General features: G+C 45.0%; 2 protein-coding genes across 2 annotated transcripts in view; one reads left to right on the top strand and one right to left on the bottom strand.

Moving 5' to 3' along the window:
- adgra2 (adhesion G protein-coupled receptor A2) overlaps window positions 1-19,364 on the top strand; it is an 86,054-nt gene extending 66,690 nt beyond the window's left edge. Inside the window, exons 9-19 of the mRNA XM_003226729.4 lie at window positions 728-923; window positions 5,424-5,573; window positions 6,942-7,103; window positions 7,687-7,896; window positions 8,534-8,738; window positions 9,706-9,914; window positions 10,822-10,949; window positions 12,290-12,413; window positions 13,370-13,515; window positions 13,784-13,873; window positions 14,899-19,364. Coding sequence (XP_003226777.2) covers window positions 728-923; window positions 5,424-5,573; window positions 6,942-7,103; window positions 7,687-7,896; window positions 8,534-8,738; window positions 9,706-9,914; window positions 10,822-10,949; window positions 12,290-12,413; window positions 13,370-13,515; window positions 13,784-13,873; window positions 14,899-16,129 — 2,851 coding nt within the window. The 3' untranslated portion in view covers window positions 16,130-19,364. The remainder of the gene's footprint in view (window positions 1-727; window positions 924-5,423; window positions 5,574-6,941; window positions 7,104-7,686; window positions 7,897-8,533; window positions 8,739-9,705; window positions 9,915-10,821; window positions 10,950-12,289; window positions 12,414-13,369; window positions 13,516-13,783; window positions 13,874-14,898) is intronic.
- Window positions 19,365-19,598: 234 nt separating this feature from the next.
- On the bottom strand, window positions 19,599-24,687 carry brf2 (BRF2 RNA polymerase III transcription initiation factor subunit). Its single transcript, XM_003226743.4, has 4 exons — window positions 24,309-24,687; window positions 22,800-22,859; window positions 21,978-22,299; window positions 19,599-20,667 (listed from the first exon to the last, which is right to left on the bottom strand). The coding sequence occupies exons 1-4, from the start codon at window positions 24,460-24,462 to the stop codon at window positions 19,935-19,937; spliced, it is 1,269 nt and encodes a 422-aa protein (XP_003226791.2). The 5' UTR covers window positions 24,463-24,687; the 3' UTR covers window positions 19,599-19,934.
- Window positions 24,688-27,874: the final 3,187 nt, after the last annotated feature.

Below are 27,874 nucleotides of genomic sequence, written 5' to 3'. Positions count from 1 at the left end.
GGTTTTATATATCTGTGGAATGTCCTGGGTGGGAGAAGACAGGGGAATTCCAGACAAGAAACAATCAAGACCAGCAACACCTCCTAACAAAGGATTCCCCTAGGTAGAAAGCGGCCAGGCTTTGAAGCTTCAAGGCCATTCAATGCTAACCAAAGTGGTCAATTGCAACATTTACGCTTGCCTCAAACAGACAAGAGTTCTTTCTCCCACCCTTGACATCCCATCGATATATAAACCCCACTTGCCTAGTTTCCAACAGACCTCACAACCTCTGAGGATGCCTGACATAGATGTGGGAAAAGTGCCAGGAGTGAATGCTTCTGGAACATGGCCATACAGCCTGGAAAACTCACAGCAACCCAGTGATTCCAGTCATGAAAGCCTTCGACGACACACTTTTGAGGCAAAAGCAAACTGCAGCAGTTTTTCCCAATGTGGGTCTTCTACACCATTAATAACACTTACTATCTGATATTAGTTGACTAAACTGTTCCAGTTGTCATCTGTGAAATGTATTCATCTGAGAAGAGTAAAAAACAAAACAAAAACAAACAAAGATCTGTGTCTTCTTATCTCCTTGATGTAATAGTTTCCAGTCTGTTGATGCTGTTTCCTCTAATTACAAATGAGTGCAAGACTTGTGGACCTAGGGATCTGTGGCCCAAAGCAGGAAGGCTTTAGTGGAGAGAGCTTTCTCACTCATCGTCTTCTTCATTTCTACCTTTAGATGGCCACGGACGTTGGCTGGCATTACGGCATACCAGTCCTGCCTCCAGCACCCCTTCACCTCCGGGAATGGCGGGCCCAGCCGCGAGAAGCAAGCCTGGAGGCGCTGCGACCGCACAGGACGCTGGGAAGAGGGGAACTACTCCCATTGCCTGTACACCAATGATATTACCCGCGTTCTCTACACCTTTGTTTTGGTGAGCTTCTTCCACATAAGGACAGGGAAATGTTTTTAGCCCAAGTCTGTAGGACTTTTTGGAAAGAATCTTCAGATGAGAAGGATGTGATCAAAAAAGGGGTTTGGCTACTGGGTTCCCAACCTTTTTTTGACCAGGGACCACTTTGACCAGGGACCACTCTCCAACATTCATACCAAAAGGGTTATGAATCAGTTTTTGGTCAATTTGGGTGCTGATTCAGAAAATTGCATTGGATAGACCGCATCAGCTCTAGTTTCTGATACAGAACATATGCCATCCAGTAGTCGCCATCTGCTCACCCACAGAAAACCATATTTAATAATCTAATTATTTATTTTATTTATTTATTAGACTTGTATACCGCTACTCCCAATTTGGCTCGGAGCGGTTTACAGAAATAGATTAAAACAATACAATTAGCTTTAAAATAACAATAAAAACAACAATAAAACCAACAATAAAAACAAACATAGCCCCGAGTTTTTCACCCATCAAAAGCCTGTCGGAAGAGAAAGGTTTTGCAGGCTTTCCGAAAGGCAAGTAGGTCTCGGATAGTTAGACTTTCAACTGGCAAGGGATTCCATAAATGAGGGGCTACAATTGAGAAGGCTCTCTGCCTAGTAGAAGACAAATGATAAGTCTGTATGTTAGGGACTTCAAGCAAATTTTGGTCTTCGGACCGAAGTAATCTCTGGGGTTGGTAGGGGGATAAGCGGGACCTCAGGTACGCTGGCCCCAAACCATGTAAGGCCTTAAAGGTTAGAACCAGTATCTTGAAAGTAATCCGGTACTCAATCGGTAGCCAGTGCAGCTATTGTAGAATTGGGGTGATACGCCACCTCTCCGGCACCCCGGTGAGAAGACGAGCCGCCGCGGTTTGCACCAGCTTCAGTTTCCGGATCACTGACAGAGGAAGGCCAATGTAGAGGGTGTTACAGTAGTCGAGCCTCGAGATGACCGTCGCCTGGATCACCGTCGCCAGGTCGTTCCTAGATAGGTAGGGAGCCAGTCGCCTAGCCTGATGTAGATGGAAAAATGCAGATCTGCTCACAGCAGAGACCTGGGCCTCCATTGTGAGCAGAGGGTCTAATAAGACACCAAGACTTTTTACAGAAGATGACGGACGTAGTGTCTCGCCATCCAGGGTAGGCAGCTGGATCTCCCTCCCACGCGGACGGCCCAGCCAAAGGATCTCCGTCTTCGCTGGATTCACCCTCAACCTGCTGGCACGCAACCATCCAGTAACGGCCTCAAAGCACTGATGGAAACTATTGGGTACGGAGTCCGGCCGGCCCTCTATCCTCAGAATGAGCTGAGTGTCATCTGCGTACTGGTGGCCCTCGAGCCCAAAGCTCCGCACCCGTCGAGCAAGCGGTCGCATATAGATGTTAAGTAATAAAGAGAGAATAGCTCCCTGTGGGACCCCACGTTAGCGGAGACCACTCTGAAACCATCCCTCCCCTCACCACCCGCTGTCCCCGATTTTGGAGGAAGGAGGACGTATCCCCCTAATCCCCGTCATGGCTAGGCGGTGGGTCAATAGATTGTGGTCGACCGTATCAAATGCTGCTGTGAGATCCAATAACACGAGCAGCGCTGATCCGCCTTGATCCCTCTGGCAGCGAAGTTGGTCTGTGATGGCAACTAGCACAGTCTCCGTCCCGTGCCCCCTACGGAAGCCGGACTGAAAGGGATCAAGTCTGGCTGTGTCATTGAGGAACTGCTGCAACTGTTCCACTGCTGCCCTCTCAACCACCTTGCCCAGAAACAAAAGATTTGAGACTGGGCGGTAGCTAGAGGGAACCGAACGATCTAAGTCTGGTTTCTTCAGCAGCGGAGATACCATCGCCTCTTTTAAACCCTCTGGAAAAACTTCTTGCTCAAGTGAGTTATTTATTATATTCAACAGAGGTTCACATAATCCCTCCAGGCAAGATTTTACTAGCCAGGAGGGACACGGATCGAGGGAGCAGGTGGTCGGCCTAGCTGCAGTCCTGATCCTATCGACAGCCTCCGCATCCAGCGGGGTAAACCGGTCCAGGATGGGCCCAGCGAGTGGCCACGGGGTCTCAAGTTCAATTACTGTATCAATTGTTGCGGGGAGTTCCCGGCGGAGCAGCGAGATCTTGTCTGCGAAATAGCTCTGGAAAACCTCAGCAGAAGGGGCCAGCTCATTATTGTTTTGGACAGAAGGAATTGTTGGCAGCGATCTAATAATCATGAATAATTGTGCTGGGCATGAGCTCGCAGACGCTATCAAGGAAGCATAATAAGAATTTTTTGCCTCGGTGATAGCCTGCTCATAAGACTCTCTGAAAATCTTATAAGCTGATTTCGATTCCTCGTCACGGCGTTCCCGCCACACGACCTCTAGCCGTCTCTTCTCCCGTTTCATCACATGGAGCTCCGCAGTAAACCAAGGAGACCGATTCTTGCGGGGTCGGAGCGGAAGTCTAGGGGTGATCTCATTGAGTGCATTGGATAACTTGGTGTTCCAAGTATCCACTTGCACCTCTAGTGAGTCGCTGACAGGTTCCATGGCCTTCAGAGCATTCAGGAACCTGACCAGTTCCATAAGTCTCTTCGGGCGAACCCATATAGCTTTGGCGCCCAGACTGGGTGGGGTTGTATGCTCTATACGGATTCTTAGGGCTCAGTGGTCCGACCATGGAACCTCCAGAACGGAGGTTAGTGTCACTTGGATTCCAACTTCGAAGATCAAATCTAGTGTGTGACCAGCCTGATGTGTAGGCCCTGTATTACAAAGTGAGAGTCCTAGTGTCGCCATGGTCGACACCAGGTCTTCAGCTGCTGAGGAAAAGGAGCCTGCATCAGCGTGGACATTGAAATCCCCCAAAACGATAAGCCTGGGGAACCTCAAGGCCCACTCCGACACAACCTCCAGCAGCTGTGATAGGCTGTCCACTGGTGCCTTAGGCGCACTGTACACCAGTAGAAAGGCTATACTCTCCTGTGAATCCCACACAAGGCCGACACTTTCAATACCAGAAATGTTTGGAGTGGGAGATAAATTATCCCGTGCGAGCATTGCCACTCCACCCCCACCCCCACCCCCCATCTCCCAGTCCGCATCTGGTGGGTGATAACAAAGTCTGGAGATGATAATTCCTGAAGGAGGACCTCATCGCCCTTCTGCAACCAGGTTTCTGTAATACATGCTAAGTCGGATCCACTTTCAGTAATGAAGTCCCTGATGGTGTTGATCTTATTCCGCACTGACCTAGCATTCACCAACACCAGAGTAGGAGGGGAGATATTTGGAGACCTGTCACCGGTATGCCTAGGGATAGCACGCAGGTCAGAAGAGGGTCGGGTCTCCAAATGACTCAGCCTCCCTCTCGCATACGGCCTGCGGCCACCGCTAAACTTCCCCCTCCCCGAGATTACAGGGATTTGCAATCCTCGATTTGACCCTGTGTGGGATGTAGCTAGGTGCCTGGCCGTCTGCCTGCCCCCTGAAAAGGGGGTTGTGGAGGACGGTCTGCATCACACTCATTGATGGCATTTTCAGATTGATAGCTAGTAACAATAGCTGTTGCCTCAGTGCAAACCAATAATTGTCCACAAGATAAGTCTTCTGGTAGGGCTCTTCCGGTGTTTAGGCTCTCTAAAGCTGATGTGGTCTATCCTGTGCAATTGTCTGAATCAGCACCCCAAATAACCCCAGAAACAGGCATAAAAATGAAGACAGCAAGAAAAAATGTTTTTGCTTGGGCTGTGTTATTATTCGTAGTAGTAATGGTGAGGCCGTGGATCATATTGTAGTTCTTGCGGACCACTGGTGGTCCACAGACCACAGGTTGGGAACCACTGGGATAAAGCAATGTAATGTTTACCAAAAGGAGCATTTAATGGCCAACATACAAATCACAAGTCAGTTCCTCACATGTGTACAGGGAAAGAGTAAGGTTCAGTAATAAATAGTAAAGGAGAACTGTATTCAATGTAATATCTTCCGGACTTTAAGTAAGTCCTTTTCTTCCATTTTTCATCACAGACAACTACTTCTATTGTTCTGCAGGGGAAAATATAAAATGATAGATAGATAGATAGATAGATAGATAGATAGATAGATAGATAGATAGATAGATAGATAGATAGATAGATGGATAGACAGACAGACAGACAGACAGACAAAACCACAGCTTGTAAGTCAGATGGAGAACTCCCATGAGATGTAACTGGCCCATAGGTTGTATCCACTCCACAGATTGGAACATTCCCTCATTTTTCTTCTACCTGTTTTTGCGTTGTTCATGGTCATGGTTCTCATCTTTGAGACAAGTCCCAGAATCTCTAGTGATTGTCCCCACTCTCTGAGGCCTCTGAGAGTTGAAATCCAAGACATTGGGAGAACCAAAGACTGGAATATGTCCATAGCCAGAAGTAGTGGTTAAAATAATTGCTGTTTAAAAACAAATCCTCAGACTTGAAATTTATTGCAAAGACCACCAGCACTCTTTTCCATCCTCACAGATGCCCATCAATGCTTCCAATGCACTGACCCTGGCTCACCAACTGCGTGTCTACACAGCTGAAGCGGCAAACTTTTCAGACATGATGGATGTAATCTATGTGTCCCAAATGATTGAAAAATTCACTGGTTATGTGGACCAGATCAAGCAGGTAAAAAGATACGATGGAGGAGAAATGCCTGCATGTCTTGATTCTTTCTACAATCATTTTTCCATATTTGTTTTCAAATGCAGAGGGTCCTAAGTCCCATAGTGAAGAAAACATTTTTAACATGTAACTGCAGGGAAAAGAGGCGGAGGAAATGCTTGTTTAGCCTTTGAGATAGTATGACTTTGATGACGCTATCACTTTGCTGGATGAGGAGCAATGGAGAGAGCGGTGATTGACCCATTGTCTATGCCATTATGAAATCCAAATGTTTATTGACCAAACTGTTAAGTCAGCTTCCTTCATCCTGTCTCCTTTGCCAGTTGGGAAATGCTTTTCCAGGAAGTCTCAACTGGTAATTAATGAGGGTTTCTGTTATGAAAGATCTGGCTTTTTTGCAATAGTTTGAACAAGCTTCCATAAAGTAATCTAAACAATCTGAAATTACCCTCTCATTGAGAAAGAGAGGTTGTGTCATTTATAATATTTACACTGTGATAACCTTAACTAAGGATGATGGGGAACGTTTGAAATTATAGAAAAACAAAGTAAAAGAGTGTGATGATGGTCTCTAGAGTATGCTGAGATATCTCTCTGATACCCCTTTCACCCACCAACCATATACAGGTTGGACATCTCTTATCTGAAATGCTTGGGGGCCAGACGTATTTCGTATTTTGGATTTGTATGGATTTTGCAATACATTTTTCATTGTGTCAAAAGCAACTTGAGAACATACTGCAAGTTGCTTCTGGTGTGAGATAATTGGCCGTCTACAGAGATGTTGCCCAGGGGACGCCTGGATGTATTAGCTGGGAGGCTTCTCTCATGTCCCCGCAAGCTAGAACTGACAGACGGGAGCTCACCCCGTCTCTCAAATTTGAACCGGCAACCTTCAGGTCAGCAGTTCAGCTGGCACAAGAGTTTAACCAATTGTGCCACATAAAAAGATGTCTTATAGATGGGATCAGGTCTAAGCACAACATTCATTGGTATCATACGAACCGTATATACATAGCTCCAATATTTTTAAGAATTTTGTGCATGAACCAAAGTTTGGGAACATGGAACCATCAGAGAGCAAAAGTGTCACTACCCCAGCCATCCATGAGGACAGTTTTGTATATTTTGGATTTCAGATAAGGCATGTTCAACCTGTATATGGAGTTGGAGAAGTGTTATCTTGTTCCTCTTAGCTTCTTGGGTCTTTCTTCCTGCTCCATTTTTGTCAGATCATTAGAGATGGTAAAACTGCTAAGCAGAAGTGCTGGTTTTACACAATATATAATATATATCATTTGAACAAATTTAGCTGCTGCCTTGAGGCTTCCTACTAATGCCTCATATCCCAACTTGTCTGCGTTTTCCCAGCTCATGGATGTCATTGTGGAGATGGCCAGCAACATGATGCTAGTGGATGACCACGTTCTTTGGATGGCTCAGATCGAGGACAAGGCCTGCACCAGTATCGTTCGTTCTCTGGAAAAGATTGCCAGCTACACCCTCAGCTCTAATTCTCAGCATGTGGCTGTGGTAAAGATCCAAGCTTTTCTGGGATGGTGAGCTGGGAAAGGAGTAGAGAAAGCACAATGTTCAGCTGAAGGGGGCTGCTAGTCAAGGGTGAACGGCATGGACAAAGGTTTAGAGAAGAAAGGAAAGGACTGGTGACCTGGAAGAACTTAAGTTTGAGATGATGGGGAAAGCATTGTAGATTGACTGTTATCAAAAATTGCAGTCAGCGCAAGGTTTTTGACAGTTGCTAGAGTCCAGGTGGTTGTGAAGAGCTAGGTGCCCTGTCAGAACCCACCTGTGTTGAGGATTGATCCCAACTGTGGACTTTCTTGGTGGCAATTTCTTTCTTGGTACCTGCCACTTTAAATTGTCTACAGTGCCCCAGAGTAATGCAGAAGCCTTTCATGAGCCTTTCAGAAGCAATAGGTGAGGGAGGAAAGCACAACACAGGATGTGTTGTCAGGGAACCAATCTTGGAAATATGGAAAAAGAATTGCAATTTGGGTGGAGGTGAACCCAAGAGTATATGAAAACCAAGCTGTCCTGATTATGATTCCCACAACCCTGTGACTTTGCTGTATTGACCATGAGCTTCCTTTTACAGAACTCCAGGAATATCGCTTTTGAGGCTTACTTGATCAAGCCAGATAGCTATGTGGGCCTGAGCTGCACAGCCTTTCAGAAGCGGGACATGATGCTCGGTGGCCGCCCCCCACGGCAGGAGCGGTACACGGAGCCCTTGGCAGACCAACAGATCAAGTTCCGCTGCACAACAGGCCGGCCAAACATCTCCCTGACCAGCTTCCACATCAAGGTGAGGTGGAAGAGGGGAAGAAGAAAGGGTCAAAAGTATTCTAGTAGACTTGTATGGTAGGAAGAGCAGAATTATTTGTGGTGTTTTGGCTTTCATGGCTGGAATCACTGGGTTGTTGTGAGTTTTCAGGCTGTATGGCCATGTTCCAGAGGCATTATCTCCTGACATCTTGCCCACATCTATAGCAGGCATCCTCAGAGGTTGTGAGAAGAGAATGCTTCTGGAACATGGCCATACAGTCCAAAAAACTCACAACAACCCAGAATTATTTGAATTCTGCGACCCTTCAACTCAGACTAGACATAACATGGAAACTTCATAGGAGTAGCAACGATTGATAAATAAATTGGAGAGGGACCATAGCTGAAGAGTGGAATATACATATTTCAAGCAGATTTTAAACTCTGTCCCAGATTCAGTTCCTGCTATTTGTAATTTCGGAAACTAAGAGGAAATATGTGTGCTTGAGACTTTTGAGGGATCTACTAGAGCTTTGAGCCTTCCGTAGCAGGTTAAATGGACAGTAATCTCATAAGGTTGAAAGGCAGTTTCTGTACAGAAGTCTACAGTCTACACTGGGGTGGGATTGGGATGCCTTGTGTTCCACCACTGACCCCTTGGTTCCCTGTCCCATCAGAACAGCATCGCTCTGGCCTCCATTCAGCTGCCTCCTGGCCTCTTCTCCCCACCGGCACCTTCCCACCCCCCACCTCCCCAGTGCAAGCTACAGTTCCTGGTTTTCCGAAATGGCAAGCTCTTCCGCAGCATTGGAAACTCTTCGCACCTGGCTGATGATGGCAAGCGGCGTAGCGTGGCCACGCCAGTGATCTATGCAGGCACACGTAAGGGCCTGGTTGCAGTGGCAGGGACCTCTCCTGGTATCCTACAGATGCATTTGGGCTACAACTCTCTTTAGCCTCAGTCTGCATGGAATGGAGGCTGTAGTACAATACATTTGGACAGGTTGGGAAGAGGTATTCTGGACATGGTCTGGGAATTGCCAGTGTGGATTCTAACCCGCCTTAGCCTCAAAGTATATGCATTACGGATACATATCTGAGAAAAGACAGCAGGATTGCCTCAGCAGCCTGCATATTATAGTAAGCTAATATCCCAAGTATGAACCCATAAAGTAACCAAACGGGCACCATGTGTATGCCGAAGGGAGGTAGCCATTGGATCCAGGAATCACCAGGGTTACAAAACTCATAAGAAATATTTAGGAAAGCAAAAAAGGCCAGTAGTGGGTGGGAGAAATACCTATTTTTTTCCTGTCAGGAGCGACTTGAGAAACTGCGAGTCGCTTCTGGTATGAGGGAATTGTCCATCTGCAAGGACGTTGCCCAAGGGATGCCCGGATGTTTGATGTTTTACTATCCTTTTGGGAGGCTTCTCTCATGTCCCTACATAGGGATCTGGAGCTGACAGAGGGTGCTCACCCTCTGAGAATTGGATATGTTCATTAGGTGTGGAAATGGAAAAATGGAAATGGGAGGCAATTACAATTTCAAAGGAAAAGCTTGTTTGATAGACTGACAGACTGAAGGCTGGGCAGGATCACTTCTGTATGACAACATCTTGTTGCAAGTCCCTTGTGTAACTAAAATCAAGTTATTTCTCTGCTTCAAGAAAGGGCACCATAGACTTAGTTCCAAAATCTACCCCTTTCCTCTTTCCAAGAACCAACCTGCATGGAGCATGCTTTAAGAAGCCACCTTGTAAAGTTTATGGAGGGTTATATTTAAATGCACACTTGGAAGATCACCCGCAGTCTATTTTTTTAAAGCCTCTTGCTTCCCACGAACCCAGGTGGCTGTGGAGTGAGCAACCTGACTGAACCTGTCCTCATTTCTCTGCGGCATTTGGACGAAGGGATGGACCATGTGGCTGCTTATTGGGACTTTGACATTCTGGGGGGCTACGGGGGCTGGAGAATGGAAGGCTGCCAACTGATTGGCCAGGGGCCCAACGTCACCACCATGAGCTGCCGGCACCTCAGTAACGCGGCTGTGCTGATGGTAGGTATGGGAGAGGCTGGTGGGGTGCCAGGGACTGGGAGCTGATGGAGTGCAATAGTTGAAGCGTTCCCAAATGTTTTCAAGGGCACAGTAGCTCTTGGAAGTGATATGTAAAATAATATAATGGCAATAAAGCAAATCAACAGCAGTTCTCCTAAGTTTGTTTTGGATCTCAGTTGGATGTAGTAGATTTATTTATTTATTATTTATTTAATACATTTATATCCCACCCTTCTCACCCCGAAGGGGACTCAGAGCAGCTTACAAATTAAATTTACATACAATATATTATATTATTAGCATAGCATAATACTGGCAATAAATTACCATATTGTACTGTATTAATTAATATTATTATATTGTATTATCAGTATTATATTGTATTGCAAAATAATATTAATATTATATGCATATACAATATATTATAATATTATATATTATTGAATATATGTATATATGCATGTGTGTATACATACATACATATATATACACATATACACACATATATATGTGTGTGTGTGTCCCCTCTCTATATGTAATGACATTGGACTCTTGGGGCTCTGATCCCCTCCGTTATACAATGTGTGTGTGTGTGTGTGTGTCTACAGGTCCATACACATATATGATTTCTTCAGTTATGGTTCCTGAAATGTGTGCACAGGCCAGCTACACATTTCAGGAACTCTAAATCTGTTCTCTTGTGCAGAAATCTAGAGCAACCAGACATTTCAGTTCAGAATATCTCAGTCTCTCTGAGATGTTGGGCTGTCATTTCTTCAGAGATTTTGGACAAAAGTGGCCTCTGCTTGGAAGACAATACCATAATCCACTGAAGAATTCTGGACAGTGTGTCTAAACTGCCACCTACTTGACATTGCACACTTTTGAACCCTTTTCTCAAATGCAGGAGCTGAGCAATTTCCCGCGAGAGTCGCAGAGCCCAACAGAAGTGCTGCACCCTGTCATTTATAGCTGCACTGCCCTCCTTCTCCTGTGCCTCTTCACCACCATCATCACCTACATCATTAACCACAGGTGAGTTGTCGCTAAAGGTCTGCTTCTAATGGCCTTAAATCTCTCCATATGGATTGGCAGAGGAGTTTGAAGCAGGGAACTATTTGGGTTCTGTGCAGAGTTTCTGTGCAGTTAACCACTGTGCGCCCCTAAAGTCGCCTGCTGCCACCTGGTGTTGTTGAAGATGTCTTGCCACATAAATAGAAGCAAGATTTATTCCATGTGTAGAATCTGAGACATTTGAGTGTCAAAGGACAAGATAGGGTTTTTGATCCCAAAATATTGTGGGGCACCTGAGCTTATATTTTTAATGGGATGGCTTTTGTTTTTTTCCTACTTTTTTGTGTATTCTGCCAGACATACAACTGCACTGGAAAAGTGAGCATCTTATACAATGTTCTTGTTTCATTCTGAGGTTTTGAAGATAGTTTGGTGGTCAAAACAAATATATGATATTCAGAAAAAAGATTTGCTAAATGGTCACTATTTGGGAGTGTGCTGAGGGAGAAAACATTTCACTGATTTCCTGCTACTTGGCAGGGGGTTGGACTGGATGGCCCATGAGGTCTCTTCCAACTCTACTATTCTATGATTCTATGATTTTCACAAAAATATGAGTTTTGTTTCAAACTTATAACCTGGCTGAGGGGCAAGTGGGGAACTGTGGCTGGGAAGAAGTTCAGAATTGTTGCATGGCTTTGCAGCTTTCTTCATGGTACGTGTACTGTTGACGGAAAGATTTGAGATACACATCTGTTGGTGCAAACTGTGGGAGAAGGATACCCAAAGAGTATTGAATGACTGGATCATTGTCTTTAAACCAGGCAATAGGATGATAGCATCCCAAATTGAATCCTACTGCCTCCTGTGGTAGATATCAAGCGGAAGCTGCATTTCATCAACTGCATTTAATGTAAAATAAAGGGGCGAGATGGGAGAGGCAACCCAAGAATAATCTTTTTTTGCTAAATCCAATTTTAGACACAACCAGGGCAGGCATATTTGAAACTGATATATGCACAAGCAATGGTTAATAATTTCAATTCATTTCAACCTTTTTACTCCTGTTGGAACTAAATTTGGTTTTGATTTACAAGGAAAGCTGCCTTCAGTCATGTTATTTAACCATCTAGCCCAGGATGGAAAAGCTCTGGAAGTCCAGGGGAGCTTTTAGTGCCTGCAAACACAACTCTGGGGTGCCACGTGTGACTTGTGTGCATCCCAGTCCTGATCTAGCCCAATATTATATATCCTGGAAGACAGAAGTACTCCATGGTTCTCTCCTTCTGCATCCATAACATGCGTGTCTTATTGTACCTCCCAAACTTCCTTACTGGCATTCATCTGGTCCTTTATTTCAGCACCATTCACATCTCCCGTAAGTGCTGGCACATGCTGCTGAATCTGTGTTTCCACATCGCCATGACATCAGCCGTATTTGCAGGTGGCATCACCCTCACCAACTATGTAGTCATCTGCCAAGCAGTAAGTATAACTAAGGGCCCAGAGCTCTTAATACTGGCATTTCTGATGACTTCATACACACCTTATGCAGTACTGTAGTAAGGATAAACTTGCATGGTGCACAAAGCGTATACCACAAAGGGAATAATGGGGATCTTCCAAATCCCCAGTGGCCTTTGCAATGTTACTTTTGTAATCTTGGATGGGAGGAGGAGAGGGGAAACATAGAAATTATGCTTTGCCAAAAATAATTTCACTTCTATTGGAGTATTTGCTCTAGAAGGCAAATGCAGCATAACAGCATAACCTTTTTAGAATGTGGAATTACTCTCTTTATTTTTGAAGTTTCTTGCCGACTTCCTGCCCTCCTAACTGCCAACAGATGTAACTTCCTCCTCTCTTCAGCAGTTCCTTCCATCCTCCTAGTAGTGAACCACATGTTGAACCTACTTGCTCCTGGGGCGCTTTCACGCTAACCATTTTTAACACTATGATTGTACTTTAACTGCCATGGAGACATTCTAGGGTTTGTAGCTTGCTGAAGCACCAAAGCTCTTGAGCTGAGAACTGTAAATGCCTGTCCTTAAAGCGCAAATTCCAAGATGTCATAGACCATGGCAGTTAAAATGGAATCATTTGGTGTGAAAGCACCCCAGATTTCTCTCATATGGGGTCCACTCAAACATATTAATGTATAAACAAAGCTTTTGTATTTGATATGAATGGGAACTTACAATCAAGGAGATGTTCTGGACTTCAGCTGTCATAATTCCACACCAGCATGGTTGATAGCCAATAGGTAATGGCAGTTTTTGTCCAGCAACATCTGGAGGGCCACAGGTTCTTCTTCAATGATGTCTAGGATCCACACACATGGGTTATCTGCACCTGTGCAGTGCACTGTTTTGGCAGTAGTACCATCGACTCCCAGTAAACCCTGTTAGCATGTTCTAATAAGTGTATTTCCTTCCTCACAGGTTGGCATCATTCTCCACTATTCCTCCTTATCTACACTTTTATGGATGGCAGTGATGGCACGAGTGATCTATAAGGAGGCCATGTGGAAGGCGCCACAGCTACAGGAAGGGGAAACACCCCCGCCAGCCCCACGCCCAATGCTGCGGTATGGAGGAAGAAAGACAGCTGTGGGGAGGGGGTGGACTATATAGAAGAAGGCATAATTGCCATTTTGCTGAATCCTGGCCCACTTGAGAAGCCCCAAATCCAGCGCAGGGCACAACGCTTCTGTTCTCCACTGTTAAAGTACCTCTTTTGATGGCTACAAATGGTGTCTTATTTTAGTCTTTCTCCCAGTGCTATGAAATGTTTCCTTATCTAAATTCCATATCTGGGAGGCAGGTTCTCAATGGTGGCTTTCTTTATACTTCCAGATTCTACTTGATTGCTGGTGGGATCCCTCTAATTATCTGCGGGATAACAGCTGCAGTCAACATCCACAATTATGGAGATCGTGAGTTCTAGTAAGTAATCACAACCTCTGGTTTTTTATGCCATAGTACCAAACATTATGTCCATATTTATGAACATGGATGACAAAGATAATAGCAAATTCAGGCCAAGATCCTTTTAAACATTGCTACGGTATAAAGTTCCACCAGTGTAGTCATTTGGGAAGTGCAAGAGCCAAAACAACAGCACTGCAACCATCTTGAAACCCACTCAACCCATCAGTGGTTGTAGACAGTGGAAAGGCAGAGTTTCATCTGACACCATCTGGTTGCTGTTTCACAGCAATTTCCTAAAACCTGAATAATATTTCAAGTGCTCCGCTAGAGTAAAAGGTTGGCCAGGGCCAGTTTAATGCATGCCCCTTTGGGCAATTTCCCAAAAAAGGACTTACTTTAGTACAATCTCCAAAAATGTCAGCATAAACCAAAAAGAAGGTTCTAGTCAATGAGTCCTTTTCCCATGTTCAGGAAGGCACATGAACCAAAGCTATTTCCCCTACTGGAGTTTCCCATTCACTTGCCTGCTCTTCTGGGCACAGGTTGCCAGGTTGACAACTCTTATACAGTAGAGTCTCGCTTATCCAACGTTCTGGATTATCCAACACTTTTTTGTAGTCAATGTTTTCAATACATCGTGATATTTTGGTCCTAAATTTGTAAATACAGTAATTACTACGTAGCATTACTGCGTATTGAACTACTTTTTCTGTCAAATTTGTTGTATGACATGATGTTTTGGTGCTTAATTTGTAAAATCATAACCTAATTTGATGTTTAATAGGCTTTTCCTTAATCCCTCATTATTATCCAACATATTCGCTTATCCAACGCTCTACTGGCCCGTTTATGTTGGATAAGTGAGACTCTACTGTATTTTAACAGTTCCATAACAGGGTGGGGTGATGCAAACCTTGCTTTGAGGTCAATAAGTTTGTTATTATTTTCTTCTTTTTGCTGCAAGCCATAGGTTAGAGTGGCTATTGCTAACTTTGCTGAATCTTTTTCTTTTCTTTCCTCCGCAACACCACCCAACACAGTTGCTGGCTGGCTTGTCGGCCAAGCATTGGGGCCTTCTACGTGCCTGCCGCTTTCATTGTGCTTGTCACCTGGATCTACTTCCTGTGTGCTGGAATCTGTTTGAAGTGCCAATCCAAGAAACCCAAAGAGGTGCCCAAGCCCTTGGAAACTCAGCAGCACCTCGGTGGCAGCAGCAATCTTTTAACTGACTCGGGTTCCATCTCTGTCACGCTGAATTCTGGGCCACATGCTGTCGAAGTAGACGGGGTCTACTCCCTAGGGGTACAGTTCTGGGCCCTTGTGATCACCCATTTTCTGTACATCAGCCTTTGGATGTTTGGGGCCATGGCGGTTTCCCAGCGCTGGTTCCTCCTCAAAGTCATCTTCAGTTGCCTCTATGGAGTGATAGCTGGCGGTTTGGGGCTCTTCATCTTTGTCTACCACTGTGCCCGCCGTCAGGATGTGCAGAGTTCATGGTTTGCCTGCTGTCCATCTTATAGGAATGCTTTACCCATGCAAGCCTATGTGCACCCTGGGGTGGGTGTGGAGGATGGTTCCCAGATCTTCATTGGCTGCAGCCCTGAGGTGGCCCCATCTGTCAAGTCTTCGTCCTCCCCCAGCAGCACTAACTCAGCCCCAGGACCTTGCAAGCTTAACAACTTGCAAGTGGCCCTTAGCCAGGCAGATGTGAACCCTTTGCCACCTGTCTGCTGTGAAGAGGCCGAGCCTTCCAATAGCAAGAGTACCCCCCCAGCCAGGTATGCCAACAACTTGCATGGGCGCAGTCGGCACCACAAAAGTCGGACTAAGCAGTACCGAGAAGGGAAACACCAGCGCCTGAAGGTGCTACGGGGACCTTCTTCAGAGCATCCCACCAGTGAAAGTGGGAGTCTCCACAACAGCCATTCAGAGAGTTACCAAAGTAGTCGGAACAGCCCGCTGAACAATTGGTATCCAGGGGTGGTACCAAATCTGGAGTCAGCCCTGACGCAGTCCGACTTGAGTGATGGCAGCGGTGGCCATCAGTCATCAGATTTTGGCCGTGCCAAACAGAGAAGCGCCAGCAGAGACAATCTCAAGCACCAAGCTAATGCCCCTATGGAAAAAGAGACTAAGAGGCGATCGTTCCCGCTCAATACCACCAATCAGAACGGGGGCCTGAAGGGCAGCAAATATGACATTAACCTCACAAGTACTGACAGTGCAGCTGGCATGAAAACAGGCCTCTGGAAGAGCGAGACGACAGTATAGGGGAAGCCCAAAGGGCTGGGTGACAACCCCAGCCCTTATTTCCCAGGCAGAAAGCTGTAAGGCACAGTATCTTATTGCCAAAGCAAGCTGCCAAAATGGCTGTTATGCACTATTATATACACTCAGGCAGTTTAAACAGGAGTGATCATACTCCTTGCCGGAGTGCCTGCAGTACAGAGGAAAGTCCACCGGATATTTGAGTGGCAGAGGTGGTTGGGCATGTCTGTGTATCACATCACAAGCTGCACAGGGCACACCCTATCTTTGTTGATGAATGCACCAGCTAATGCTAGTCGGAGGGGAACATTTCTGTTTCCCTGGAATGAGAAGCAGATGACTATTCCACAAGGCACTAAGGTTTGTGAGGTGGAAGACAATCATTTAGGCTTTTTAAAAAGCATTCTGGAGCGTTGCAATCTTATATCCCTTTTGCATGTCACATAGATCCCCAATTGCTTTTGTATAATATACTGAAGGCAGTATTATTTATAAGCTGAAAGCTCTAGTATCTTATGTACATGTGTATAGGCCAAATGTGCTATTTGATGAAAGTGCCTGCAGACGTTTTGTCAAAACAGTCCATGTTCTTTAAAGGAGGTGTCACCTCCAGCTGAGCTCAGGGCCACATCTTGTGTCTAGTTTTGGCTCATCTTGGGTGCCATGAATGAACCTGCTTGCTTTGACACAGCTCTGCAACACATGAGGAACGGAAGGTGATGTGCACACATATTATTTCCATTCCATGATCCACAGGATGACAATCCATTCTCCTTGACAACTCTTTTTCTAAATAGAAGAGTTTTACTTTTATTTTTGTACCAGTTAAGCATCCATGAAAGTGAAAATTAAGTCTATATCTTGCAGGATTTTGTATATAAACTTGCAAAAATCTGTGATTGTTTGCACCATAATCAAAAAGTCAGCAATTCTGGCTAGCCATGCTCTGTCCCCATATATTTTTGGGAAAGGCCAGGTGAGAAGAGCATGTGTCCATGGCTTCTGCTACCCAAAAATGCACATAGCACCATGTGCCCCTCTCTTTTTCCAAAAGAAGGGAATGTTGTGTGCCATTGCCCAGAAGTGCTGTCGTATATTCAGGAAGCAGCAGACAGTGCTTTCCATTACCCCCCCTTTTTTTTTTTTTTTTGCTCATGAACATGAAAACCCAGCTGGGGAAGATGAGTTGTCAATGAATTCTACCTGAAGCAAGGTAGACTGTTTCCTTCTACCTTTGGAGTTGGAGGATTGGCAGAGAGCATAGCACAAATGGGCCAGATCCTGTTGGTGACATATGTTCAGATGTTTCTTAACACTGACATTCAGTGCTTCCTTGCACAATCAATTTAAAGGCCGAAGAAGAGCATGGGACACATAGGCAACAGTTCTCCAGTAGGGAGGAAAGAGTTGGAATTCTTATTAGTTAGACTTTCCTCTGAAAACAGATGTATCGGGGCACTTCCACACAGCGCCAAAACCCACACTGCAGCGGATTTAAGTAACTTGCTTCTGCACGGGTTCCTGTCCCCACTCCCTCACCCAAGCCCCAGGCTTACCCAGGGAGGTGGCTACATGCCATCCCAATTGAAATTGGGATGACATGAAGCCACCTTTAGCCCCCCCTAATTTTCCACTAAAAATTAATTAAAAAGTACCTCGCTGCCATAAAGATTTACCTTGCATCCTCCTGGTATGAGGAAATAACGCCTGAAGAGATGGGAGGGGGGGGGGGAGAAGGAACCCCTCCCCCCTGAGTCTTCTCACACATCATTTTGTTGCGCCAGGAGGACGTGAGGAAAACCTTAATGGTAGCAAGGTACCTTTTGACTTTCAGGAAGCCCTGTAACAAACACAGGAAACCCTGGTTTGTTCTCAATTTGTTTTTACTGGAGGCGTCATGTGGATGCCTCTGATAAAAACCAAGACAGGTCCCAGTTTTTGGGCCTGTCTGGATGTACCCCTAGATTGCTGTATATTAATGAAATTAATAATTAATTGGACTGCAGATTACAGATTAATAACCTAAGTTACATACAAGCACTTACCAGAGCTGCTTAAAAGCATTATTCTCATTTCTCCAGTGGAGAGTTCTCTTGCCTATGTTGACTGTTAATGTCAAGTATGCTTCTTTTTTCGGAAATATTGTTCTTCTGCTTGTTCACTATGAAATCACACAAATGATACAGACACCAAGACTCATTTGTGTGCATTCATAGGTCAATATATCCCATCATGCTAGCACATTATTTCAGAAAGGATGATGCCACAGAAGGGCATCTTCCACAATAACATGTATAATCTGTAAAAGCAGAAAGAATATGAAGAGGTTAGCCGTATGTGTTGCTTTACAGAGTCCTCTCTTTAAAGGGTCAGTTTGGTTTATAATTAAAGATACAGGATCCCTGAATTTGTCAATGAATAGTACACCTGAGTAGCAGAACCACAGGTCACCTGGTTACAATTGTCTCCCAAATTTGGGCAGGGACTACACATGAGAAACAAATGTAGTCTTGGTATACGTACCTACACAAAACAGAACTCTTGTACCTTATTCTTACCACTCCATGATAGTATAAGCAGAGAACCACATTTTTGTAACAGAAAGCAAAAAAGTAGAAATAGCCTTCTGTATGAGCCGATACTAGCCGCTTCCTTGCCTATATAAAAACCTACCTCCAAGGAACTACAGGATTGTTTTAGCCCAACTTGTATGGGGCTTCAAGCCAAGAAAAATAAGCTATGGGTCAGTAAGGATCTGCACTGGCTCAGGCCTGCCTTTGAAAATTGTAGCCAATGAGATTATATAGCACTTAATCCCCGAATCTCCCAAAAACTGTTGACAGGTGCTTCTTTCTGTCTTGCCTTAGGGTTACTCCTTCTCTCCTATCTCTGGAAAGAACCGCCTTCTTGGTTTTGTATGTATCTTTAATAAAGCCTCAATCATTTATAGGTCAGTACTACAACTCGCATATTGGCGTTGCTGAATTTGTTTATATATGCTTGCTACACCGAAACAGTATTATTGGAAAAGCTTTGTATTTGTTCATTTGTTTACATTATAAGCGAAAATGACATATCAGACAGAAAACTCTTTGAGAGATAACTGTGCCAAAGAAAGCATTTAAAATAGTTGTTTTGTGTGTTTGATTGGGGTTTTTTGTTTTGCATTTTATATTAATGAACTGTTTCTAGCAGATGTTTCTTCTTTAATATATTAAAGATTTGCAACATCCAATAACTGAGCTGTACTTTTCTTGAATCTCTGATGCTTCTAGCAACCCACACATTTCCCAGGAAATCCAGTATTTGTCAATTCTGTGAAATAAAAGCTCTTCCTTAAGCGCACGAACATCGGAGAGAATTCAAGGCAATTTGAAATTGTTAATGTAGTACAAGTGTTCCTGGGCATTATAGAGAATGTAGAATGTAATGTGGAAAGAATAGGAACATCACAAAAAGGAAGAGCAGTTCACAGAGTTTCAACAAACTTCATTCAGAACCAATAATATCCACACGTGAAATGCAACAAACAAGTCAAGAAGGTCTGTATTTGTCTCCAGCCTTTCTTCACCATTATGCTATTATAGAGGACAAGGAAGAAAAGCTGGGGGGCAGATAAGTATAAAAAGACTTTTTAAAGGAAAGGCTTTATTAACTGGGATATGAAGTTCTTTTATTTCATAGATGCCCTTTTTGATGTGGGTGCAAGAGAAAAGTGCTATTTGAACCATAAGAGAAGAGCCCCTAAAATAAAAAGAAATCGCTCTCGGATGAACCAACACCAACTGCCGTTTGTACATTCCCAGAATCATTTGTGGCTACAGTGATTTAAGGCTCTCTGAGCCTCCCTAAATACCTCCTCTTCTTCTGACGTTCGGATGTATTGTTCTAACTCGCTATCTGAAATTGGCTCATCCCCGGTGATAGCAGAGTCCTCAGGGCGCAGATCAGGAGACTTCAACAACTTCTTGGGATTCAGCATGCAAGGTGGGAGCAAAGGCACCCGCTTACGGCCACCTTTCTGCCCCCCTCCTAGAAGGGATTTTTTCCCCATCATTACAGAGCTTCCTTTTATAAGCTGCTGTGGTACCTCTGGTGCTGAGCCCTCTAGATTACAACCTTCAGTGCTATCCATTCTGGAAAAAACAGTCTGCAAAAGCACATGACGATGCTTCAGGAGGTCATCAACATACTTTGCCACAGTCCTCTTATTCACTTTGAGCACTTGGAGCCAGGCCAAATGAGAAGCCATCTGGAGAAAGATGTTATGCAGCTCTCTCAGCCTCCGGTGAGCTGGCGGTGGCACATCTGTGCCTGCGAGTTTGCAGAACTCAGAAAGAGTGCAACGGAAGCGATCAAGAGGTCTCAGAGATTGCCATGCCAGGAAGGCTGCTGCCATCACAATGGGGATGGGACGCCGGCCAGTCACCAGCCATGTTTCACTGGAAAGCTCCACTATCTGAATAGTCCTCTCCACCAACTGCTCTTTGTCTTCAACAAATTTGGGTGGGATGTCAGATGACTGCTGAAAAAGCTTGAAACTGGAAAAGAGGGAAAGCAAAGCATGCCATTTACAAGGATTATTCTGTCTAGACATGTGATGGGAGATCTGAGAGCAAAACTGACTGAGCTAAAGTGGCCATTGTGTTGACAAAGGCTTTCATGGTTGGAATCATTGGGCTGCTGTGAGTTGCCCATATAATGAGCATTTCTTGGCCAGATTCGTCCAGAGCGGATTGCCTTTCTCTGAGAACAGTAGGGTATAACTGGCTAAGGTCATCCAGTCAGTTTCTATGGTCAATCAGCAGTCTAAACTTAGATTTCCCAGTGTCCTGGTCAAATCATTGTATCATGTTGGCTCTGGCATTACATGGACAGAGTTGTATATAATAGGTGAGAACTGTTGCAACTCATTCCAGCTAAGGGCAGCACAGCCAAAGCTAACAAAGTTGCAATTCAAGATCATTTACCAAAATCACTACCTCTGCCCTGAAGTCCCCTTCAGAATCCTATTTATCTTAAAATTCTGTGTGCTTTGCTTTGCAACGCCCAGATACCAACAACATACTTTTTTTTTGGGGGGGGGGGATGTTAAAAAACTACTTTTGTAACAAAAGTAGAATCCAGCATTCAAAGAATTTAAGAAAGTTTGATGCCCTCTTATCTGCATGAAAAAAATTGAAACTAGAATACTATAACTTCCCCAGCCCTTGACAACAAAGGGCTTTATGATGGGGAGAGCAGGAAGGTCTGTAGATACCACTCCTTCCCTCATTTATTTGTTCATTATTTATGTTTACATTCTACTTTTCAGTCAACAAGCTCAAAAAGCCATGCACAACTCCTCTCCACCTGATCCCAATAAGTACCTGGTGTGGAAGGACAGCCTGAAAAAGTGATAGACCCAAGCTCAACCATTGTGACATGTAGCTCATTGGAAATTAGAACTGACCTTTCAAATCCCTATCCAACCTTCAAACCTCTAGAGCACAATGTCAGATTTTCAAAGGGCTTTGTGCATTCAAATCATCTGACACCTCTATCCTTTTAAAGCAGATGAAATCTCTATCCAAAAGAGTTTCCCACATAATTTAGAATTCAAACTGTACCTTTTCTATCATGTTGAAGGCCCAATGTCCCTGCCAAATGCAATCAAAGAGATGGCCACTAGTCTTTACAAAAATGTATACACACACACACACACACACACACACACTGTCTTTCATCAATGATAGAACTAAAAGCAATGCACATTATGTTCTCATTTCAAAAAACATGCCATGCTTCCTCAGCAACCACATCCCAACTTTGAGAAGTGTATCAGGAAAAGGGAAGAGGGATATTAACGTACCTGTTGAGATGTGCCTTCACTAAATCTATCAAGCTCAGGGAAGGAACATCCAATGACATTTCCTTCAAAAACTGCATGTAGACCCCAGCAAACACCTCTTTATCGGCATAGAGTAACAAGCAGACTGTGCCCATAGTCAGGGGCCAGTTGTGTTGCCGGCAGGTGACAAAGACACAGCAGCCCACAATAATCTCCTTCTTCTCTAAGTGGACCAAGCTGAAGCAGGGGTGCTTGATGGCCTGTTGGTAATAACTCACAGCTGTCTCTTCAAACAGAGAAGGAAGATGAAGAACTTTGCAGAGATCCCGAACACGTTTGATCCCTGCAAGAGAAACCACCGTATTAGTACACAATTAGTATTCCCATACACACATTTGTATTTATTTTTCACATGCAGCTCAGAGCTTTCCCTGGATTATTATGTACCTTCAAACCAATTATAACTTATGTCAACATCAATCATAGGATGTTCTTATCAGAAGAGATTTATCGCTGTTTTCTTCTGAGACTGAAACAGTATAACTTGTCCATGGCTGGACAGAGAGTTGAAACCTAGTCTGGAGTCTTGGTTCAACATTCAAATTACTATATTGTGCTGCTCTGACACCACATTGGCTCTCTTGCTTATACATTAAGGTAATCTAGTAAAGTTTTTCTTTCAATGCCCCCCTTCTCCAAATGTGGGTCTCCCTGGCTGAGTAGGGATTTGAACCCTGGTTTCCAGGGTCCAGGTTTAACACTCCTGCTACTACACCATACTGGCTCTCACATTCATTTTTGCAATACACCAAAAGGGACTGATGGAAGGTGAAAAATACTTGCCTCGCTGCAGACAGCGGCTCAACTGCTCGTTCTCACCAGTGCTGCGTGAGTAAGTCACTTCTGAAAAGGAAAAAAAAACACCACATCAGATGCACAGATATACCTCATATTCAGAGAAAATCATAACTGTGGAAGCAACCTGCCCATCCACAGTTGGGATACCCCCAAAATGTAGAGACTCAATAGGATGAAATTCATTTTTCAAACTACTATTTCGTTTTTCTTTCTTCTTCCTTTCAAAAACCAAGTATTGGAGGAGAGAAGGCCAAGAGGGGACAAGATAGACATGTTTAAACATTTGAAAGGATGCCACATTGACACAGACATCTTGATGTCTGGGTGCTTTATTTTCATCACAATACATTGCATTGCGTCGCAGGTAAATCACGATACGTTCCTTTCAACTTAACCTTCTCTGCATCTCTTTAATACATAGAGAAGCATGACCAACCTAAACCATCTTGCTCAGCCTTGTATCCATCAAAAATATCTATCTAATTATCTAATAGTTTGAGGAGCTATTAATTGTCCATTGAAAGTACTGCATGGAGTTGTTGAATCAGGCATGGGCAAACTTGGGCCCTCCAGATGTTTTGGACCTCAACTCCCATAATCCCTCACCAGGGAGATTAAGTTAGCTCCCTTTCTATCCTCCTTCAGGAAACAACTAAAGCCTTGAATGTTTCAGTTGGCCTTTGGTGAGACAGTCATTAGATAATCCACCCCAGATAGTATTATAATTCTATCCTGTATTTTATTAGGTCTTTATCATCTATGCACATTAATTCATCATTTTATTCTTGCATTGCTGCTTCAGTTTCTCCACATATGTAGATGATAGAACTGTGCCTGGTGGTTGATTGATATTATTAACTGTTACAATATTCTCGTTTTACATTGTATTACTGTTTTTATCTTTTTATACTGTGAATTATGTTTATGTTGTTTTGTTTTGTTCAATTATGTTGTTCGGGCTTTTGCCCCACGTAAGCCGCCCCGAGTCCCCGCGGGGAGATGGTGGCAGGGTATAAATAAATTATTATTATTATTATTATTATTATTATTATTATTATATTTTATTATGACACAGCAAACAAGATAGATATGCTGGATTTCATATCACAAAATCACAAGTCAAACACTTCCCAAGTGTCTAGGACTGTGTGATGTATTTTCAGATGATGCGCGCAGATCCCAGCAGGGTGGCCTTTTGCAGTTGTTGTTGTTGTTGTTATTATTATTCCTGACAGCCTCAGGCCCCTTCCTTTTCCCCCCAGACTCTGAAGCGTCTGAAGAGGGGGGAAAGGAAGGGACCTGAGGTTGTTAGGAATTGTGGGAGTTGAAGTCCAAAACACCTGGAGGGCCCAAGTTTGCCCATGCTTATGTTAAATTGTAGTTGTAGGGCAAGAAGCACACGAGGCTTGAAAGGCCTGGTAGAGCCAGGTGGGGAGGTTCTCCCAGGCCGCAAGCCATTAGGATCCCAAAGCCTGGGGCTCCTCTCGGCCTCACCTTGCAGATGCTGCTCCTCGGAGAAGGTGGTGGTGAGGAGCCCTTCGGTGAGAATGAAGCCACAGTCTGCGCACACCAGCTGGTTCTGAGAGTAGTGAGAGTCCTCCACGATGTCCAGGGAGCCGCAGTCTGGGCACTTCTTGGGGCCCGCCATCTTTGCAGCCTGGAAAGGGAGGCAGGGAAGCGCCAGGAAGCAATACACGTCTTTTCCAATCTGACCCGGAGCAAGGCCGGGGTCGAACTTTATCCGCCGGCCTCAAAGAATCAGCTTCCAATGTCACCAACGCAGCTTCATTGTTTTCCTTCTGAGACCGGAAGTAGTAGCGGGGGGGGGGGGAATTGTTTCCATTAAGGACCTACTTTTTTTTAAAGCGATCGCCATGACAACCAGGCACTCACTAAGCTGCTGCGCGAAAGTCTAGAAATGCTTCCGGTGGAGAAACAAAGAGCGGAAGAAAAAGGTTCCGGGTTGGACATTGAGAATGTACATACAGTAGAGTCTCACTTATCCAACGTTCTGGATTATCCAACGCATTTTTGCAGTCAATGTTTTCAATACATAGTGATATTTTGGTGCTAAATTTGTAAATACAGTAATTATTACATAGCATTACTGCGTATTGAACTACTTTTTCTGTCAAATTTGTTGTATAACATGATGTTTTGGTGCTTAATTTGTAAAATCATAACCTAATTTGATGTTTAATTGGCTTTTCCTTAATCCCTCATTATCCAACATATTCGCTTATCCAACGTTCTGCCAGCCCGTTTATGTTGGATAAGTGAGACTTTACTGTACTGTATTGGAAAGCTTGCTCGAGACATCATCTTCTGGTAGAGCCCCCAGTGGCGCAGTCGGTTAAACCCTTGTGCCGGCAGGACTTGAAGGCTGGGTTGCTGACCTGAAGGTTGCAGGTTCGAATCCAACCCCGGGGAGAGCACGGATGAGCTCTCTCTGTCAGCTCCAGCTCCCCATGCAGGAACATGAGAGAAGCCTCCCACAAGGATGGTAAAAACATCAAAACATCTGGGCATCCCCTGGGCAACGTTCTTGCAGATGGCCAATTCCCTCACACCGAAAGTGACTTGCAGTTTTTCAAGTCACTCCTGACAGGAAAAAAAATAATCTTCTAATTAGAATAATAGAGCTTGCCATCTGTCCAATAAATGATATCCACCAGAGTGGAAATCTTATGTCGGATAGATGGTGTTGTAGTTGCGCCAAGGGGCAGTTCTGGTACTACTGGTAAAATTGCTAGTAGGAGGAAAAGGGATAATGGTGAGCAGGTGTTTTATGAGGAACAGCAAGTAAAGTGGGTTCGGGAAATACTTATGGCTCCTACTGATGAGGAGACGTTTGAAGGGTTCTCTAGTGAAGAGGAATCAATATTGGAAGATGATGGGTTAACAGAAAGTAGAGGAACTAAGAGGTCAACTCGGGAGCAAGAGTCAGATGATGAAAGGGAAAGGAAGAAGATTCGGGATATACTCACTGCTCCCACAGAAGATGAAACATTTGAGGGTTTTTCTGGGGATGATGGGTCTGAGAGTAGGATGGAAGAAGCTGCAGATTGGACTCAAGTAAATGTGTGGGCAGCACCAGTTTCTGAGGGTGCATCGGGAGACTGGCATACTACTGGTACACCAGAGACATGAGGAGAGTTACGTCTTGAACAAAGATGGAGGGACTGAAGGGATGATGGGCGAGGTTCACATATGAGATCAAGATCAGCTGTGGATAATGATGACAGGGCAGAGGCCTCATCATCATCAGACTCCGAGGTGTAAGTTAAAAGTGGAGTTGAAAGTGAAGGTCCCTTGCAGAAGGCAAGGTGTCGTTTTTGGGACATTGCTTTGTCGCTGCCTGTTCTCCTTGGGTCCTGGCTGTACAGCTTCGTGTTCTGAATCCGGATTGATTCCTGACAACAGCGTTCGTTCCTGCTTTGGCATTCCTGACTTGGTGTTCCTGGCTCCTGAATCTGGTCTGGCTCCTGACGACGACAGCATTTGCTCTTGCCACGGCGATTCCGACTTGGTGTTTCTGGTTTGGCGTTTCTGGCTTCCACTGGCTCCTGAATCCGGTCTGCTTCCTGACGACGACAGTGTTTGCTCCTGGCTTGGCGTTTTTGGCTCCCCTTTTGGCTTTTGAACTTGGCTTGGCTTTTGACAAAGGTATCGTTTGCACTCATTATTTGAGAGCGTTTGACCCTTCCTTGACTCTCTGTGCCACAGCATAGCGTGGCGCTTGTTCCAGTGAACATTTTGGTTGCATTAGAACCGGATTATCAAGCTAGATAATCCGGATTATTTTTCTGTTCTTGCTTACTGGACAGGGGGAGTGTGTCCCTGCTGGTTCTGCTGGACCTCTCAGCGGCCTTCGATACCGTCGATCACGGTATCCTTCTGGGGCGCCTCGCTGGGATGGGGCCCGGAGGCACTGTTTTGCAGTGGCTCTGGTCCTTCCTGGAGGGTCGATCCCAGATGGTGTCATTGGGGGACACCTGCTCGTCCCCACAACCGTTGTCTTGTGGGGTCCCACAGGGGTCAGTACTGTCCCCCATGTTGTTCAACATATACATGAAGCCGCTGGGAGAGATCATCCGGAGTTTCGGGGTTCGGTGTCATCTGTACGCAGATGATGTCTAGCTCTGACACTCCTTTCCACCTGTCACTAAGGAGGCTGTTCAAGTCCTGAACCGATGTCTGGCCGCTGTGTCGGACTGGATGAGGAAGAACAGATTGAAATTGAATCCATACAAGACAGAGGTCCTCCTGGTCAGTCGTAGGGCTGAACAGGGAATAGGGTTACAGCCTGTGTTGGATGGGTTCGCACTCCCCCTGAAGACACAGGTTCGCAGTCTGGGGGTTCTCCTGGACTCATAGCTGAGCCTGGAACCCCAGTTTTCAGCGGTGGCCAGGGGAGCATTTGCACAACTAAGACTTGTGCGGCAGCTGAGCCCGTTCCTTGGGAGGTCTGACTTGGCCACGGTGGTCCACGCTCTGGTTACATCCCGTTTGGACTACTGCAACGCCCTCTACGTAGGGTTGCCTTTGAAGACGGCCCGGAAGCTCCAACTGGTACAACGGACGGCAGCCAGATTAATAACTGGGGTGACTTACAGGGAGCGCACCACCCCCTTGTTAAGCCAACTCCACTGGCTGCCGATATGCTACCGAGCCCAATTCAAAGTGCTGGTTTTGACCTATAAAGCCCTAAATGGTTCTGGCCCAATCTACTTGTCTGGACGTACCTCCTCCTTTGAGCCAGCAAGATCCCTGAGATCATCTGGAGAGGCCCTGCTCTCGGTCCCACCTGCCTCGGAGGCGCGGCTGGTGGGAACGAGGGACAGGGCCTTCTTGGTGGTGGCTCCCCGGCTGTGGAACACCCTCCCAAGAGAGATGCGTCAAATTCCAACCCTGTTGGGCTTCAGAAAAGCCCTAAAAACATGGCTGTGTGCCCAGGCTTTTAATCAATAAATGGTGAAAATGACACGGACTGAACTATGGACAAAGCATGAGGAAGAACGGATCTGATTTTATGTTTGAAATGTATATTTTTAATTCAT

The sequence above is a fragment of the Anolis carolinensis genome, unplaced genomic scaffold, assembly GCF_035594765.1.
Source record: "Anolis carolinensis isolate JA03-04 unplaced genomic scaffold, rAnoCar3.1.pri scaffold_8, whole genome shotgun sequence".
NCBI lineage: Eukaryota > Metazoa > Chordata > Lepidosauria > Squamata > Dactyloidae > Anolis > Anolis carolinensis.
Note: the sequence above shows the minus strand (reverse complement) of the source record. Positions and strands in the feature narration are given on the sequence as shown.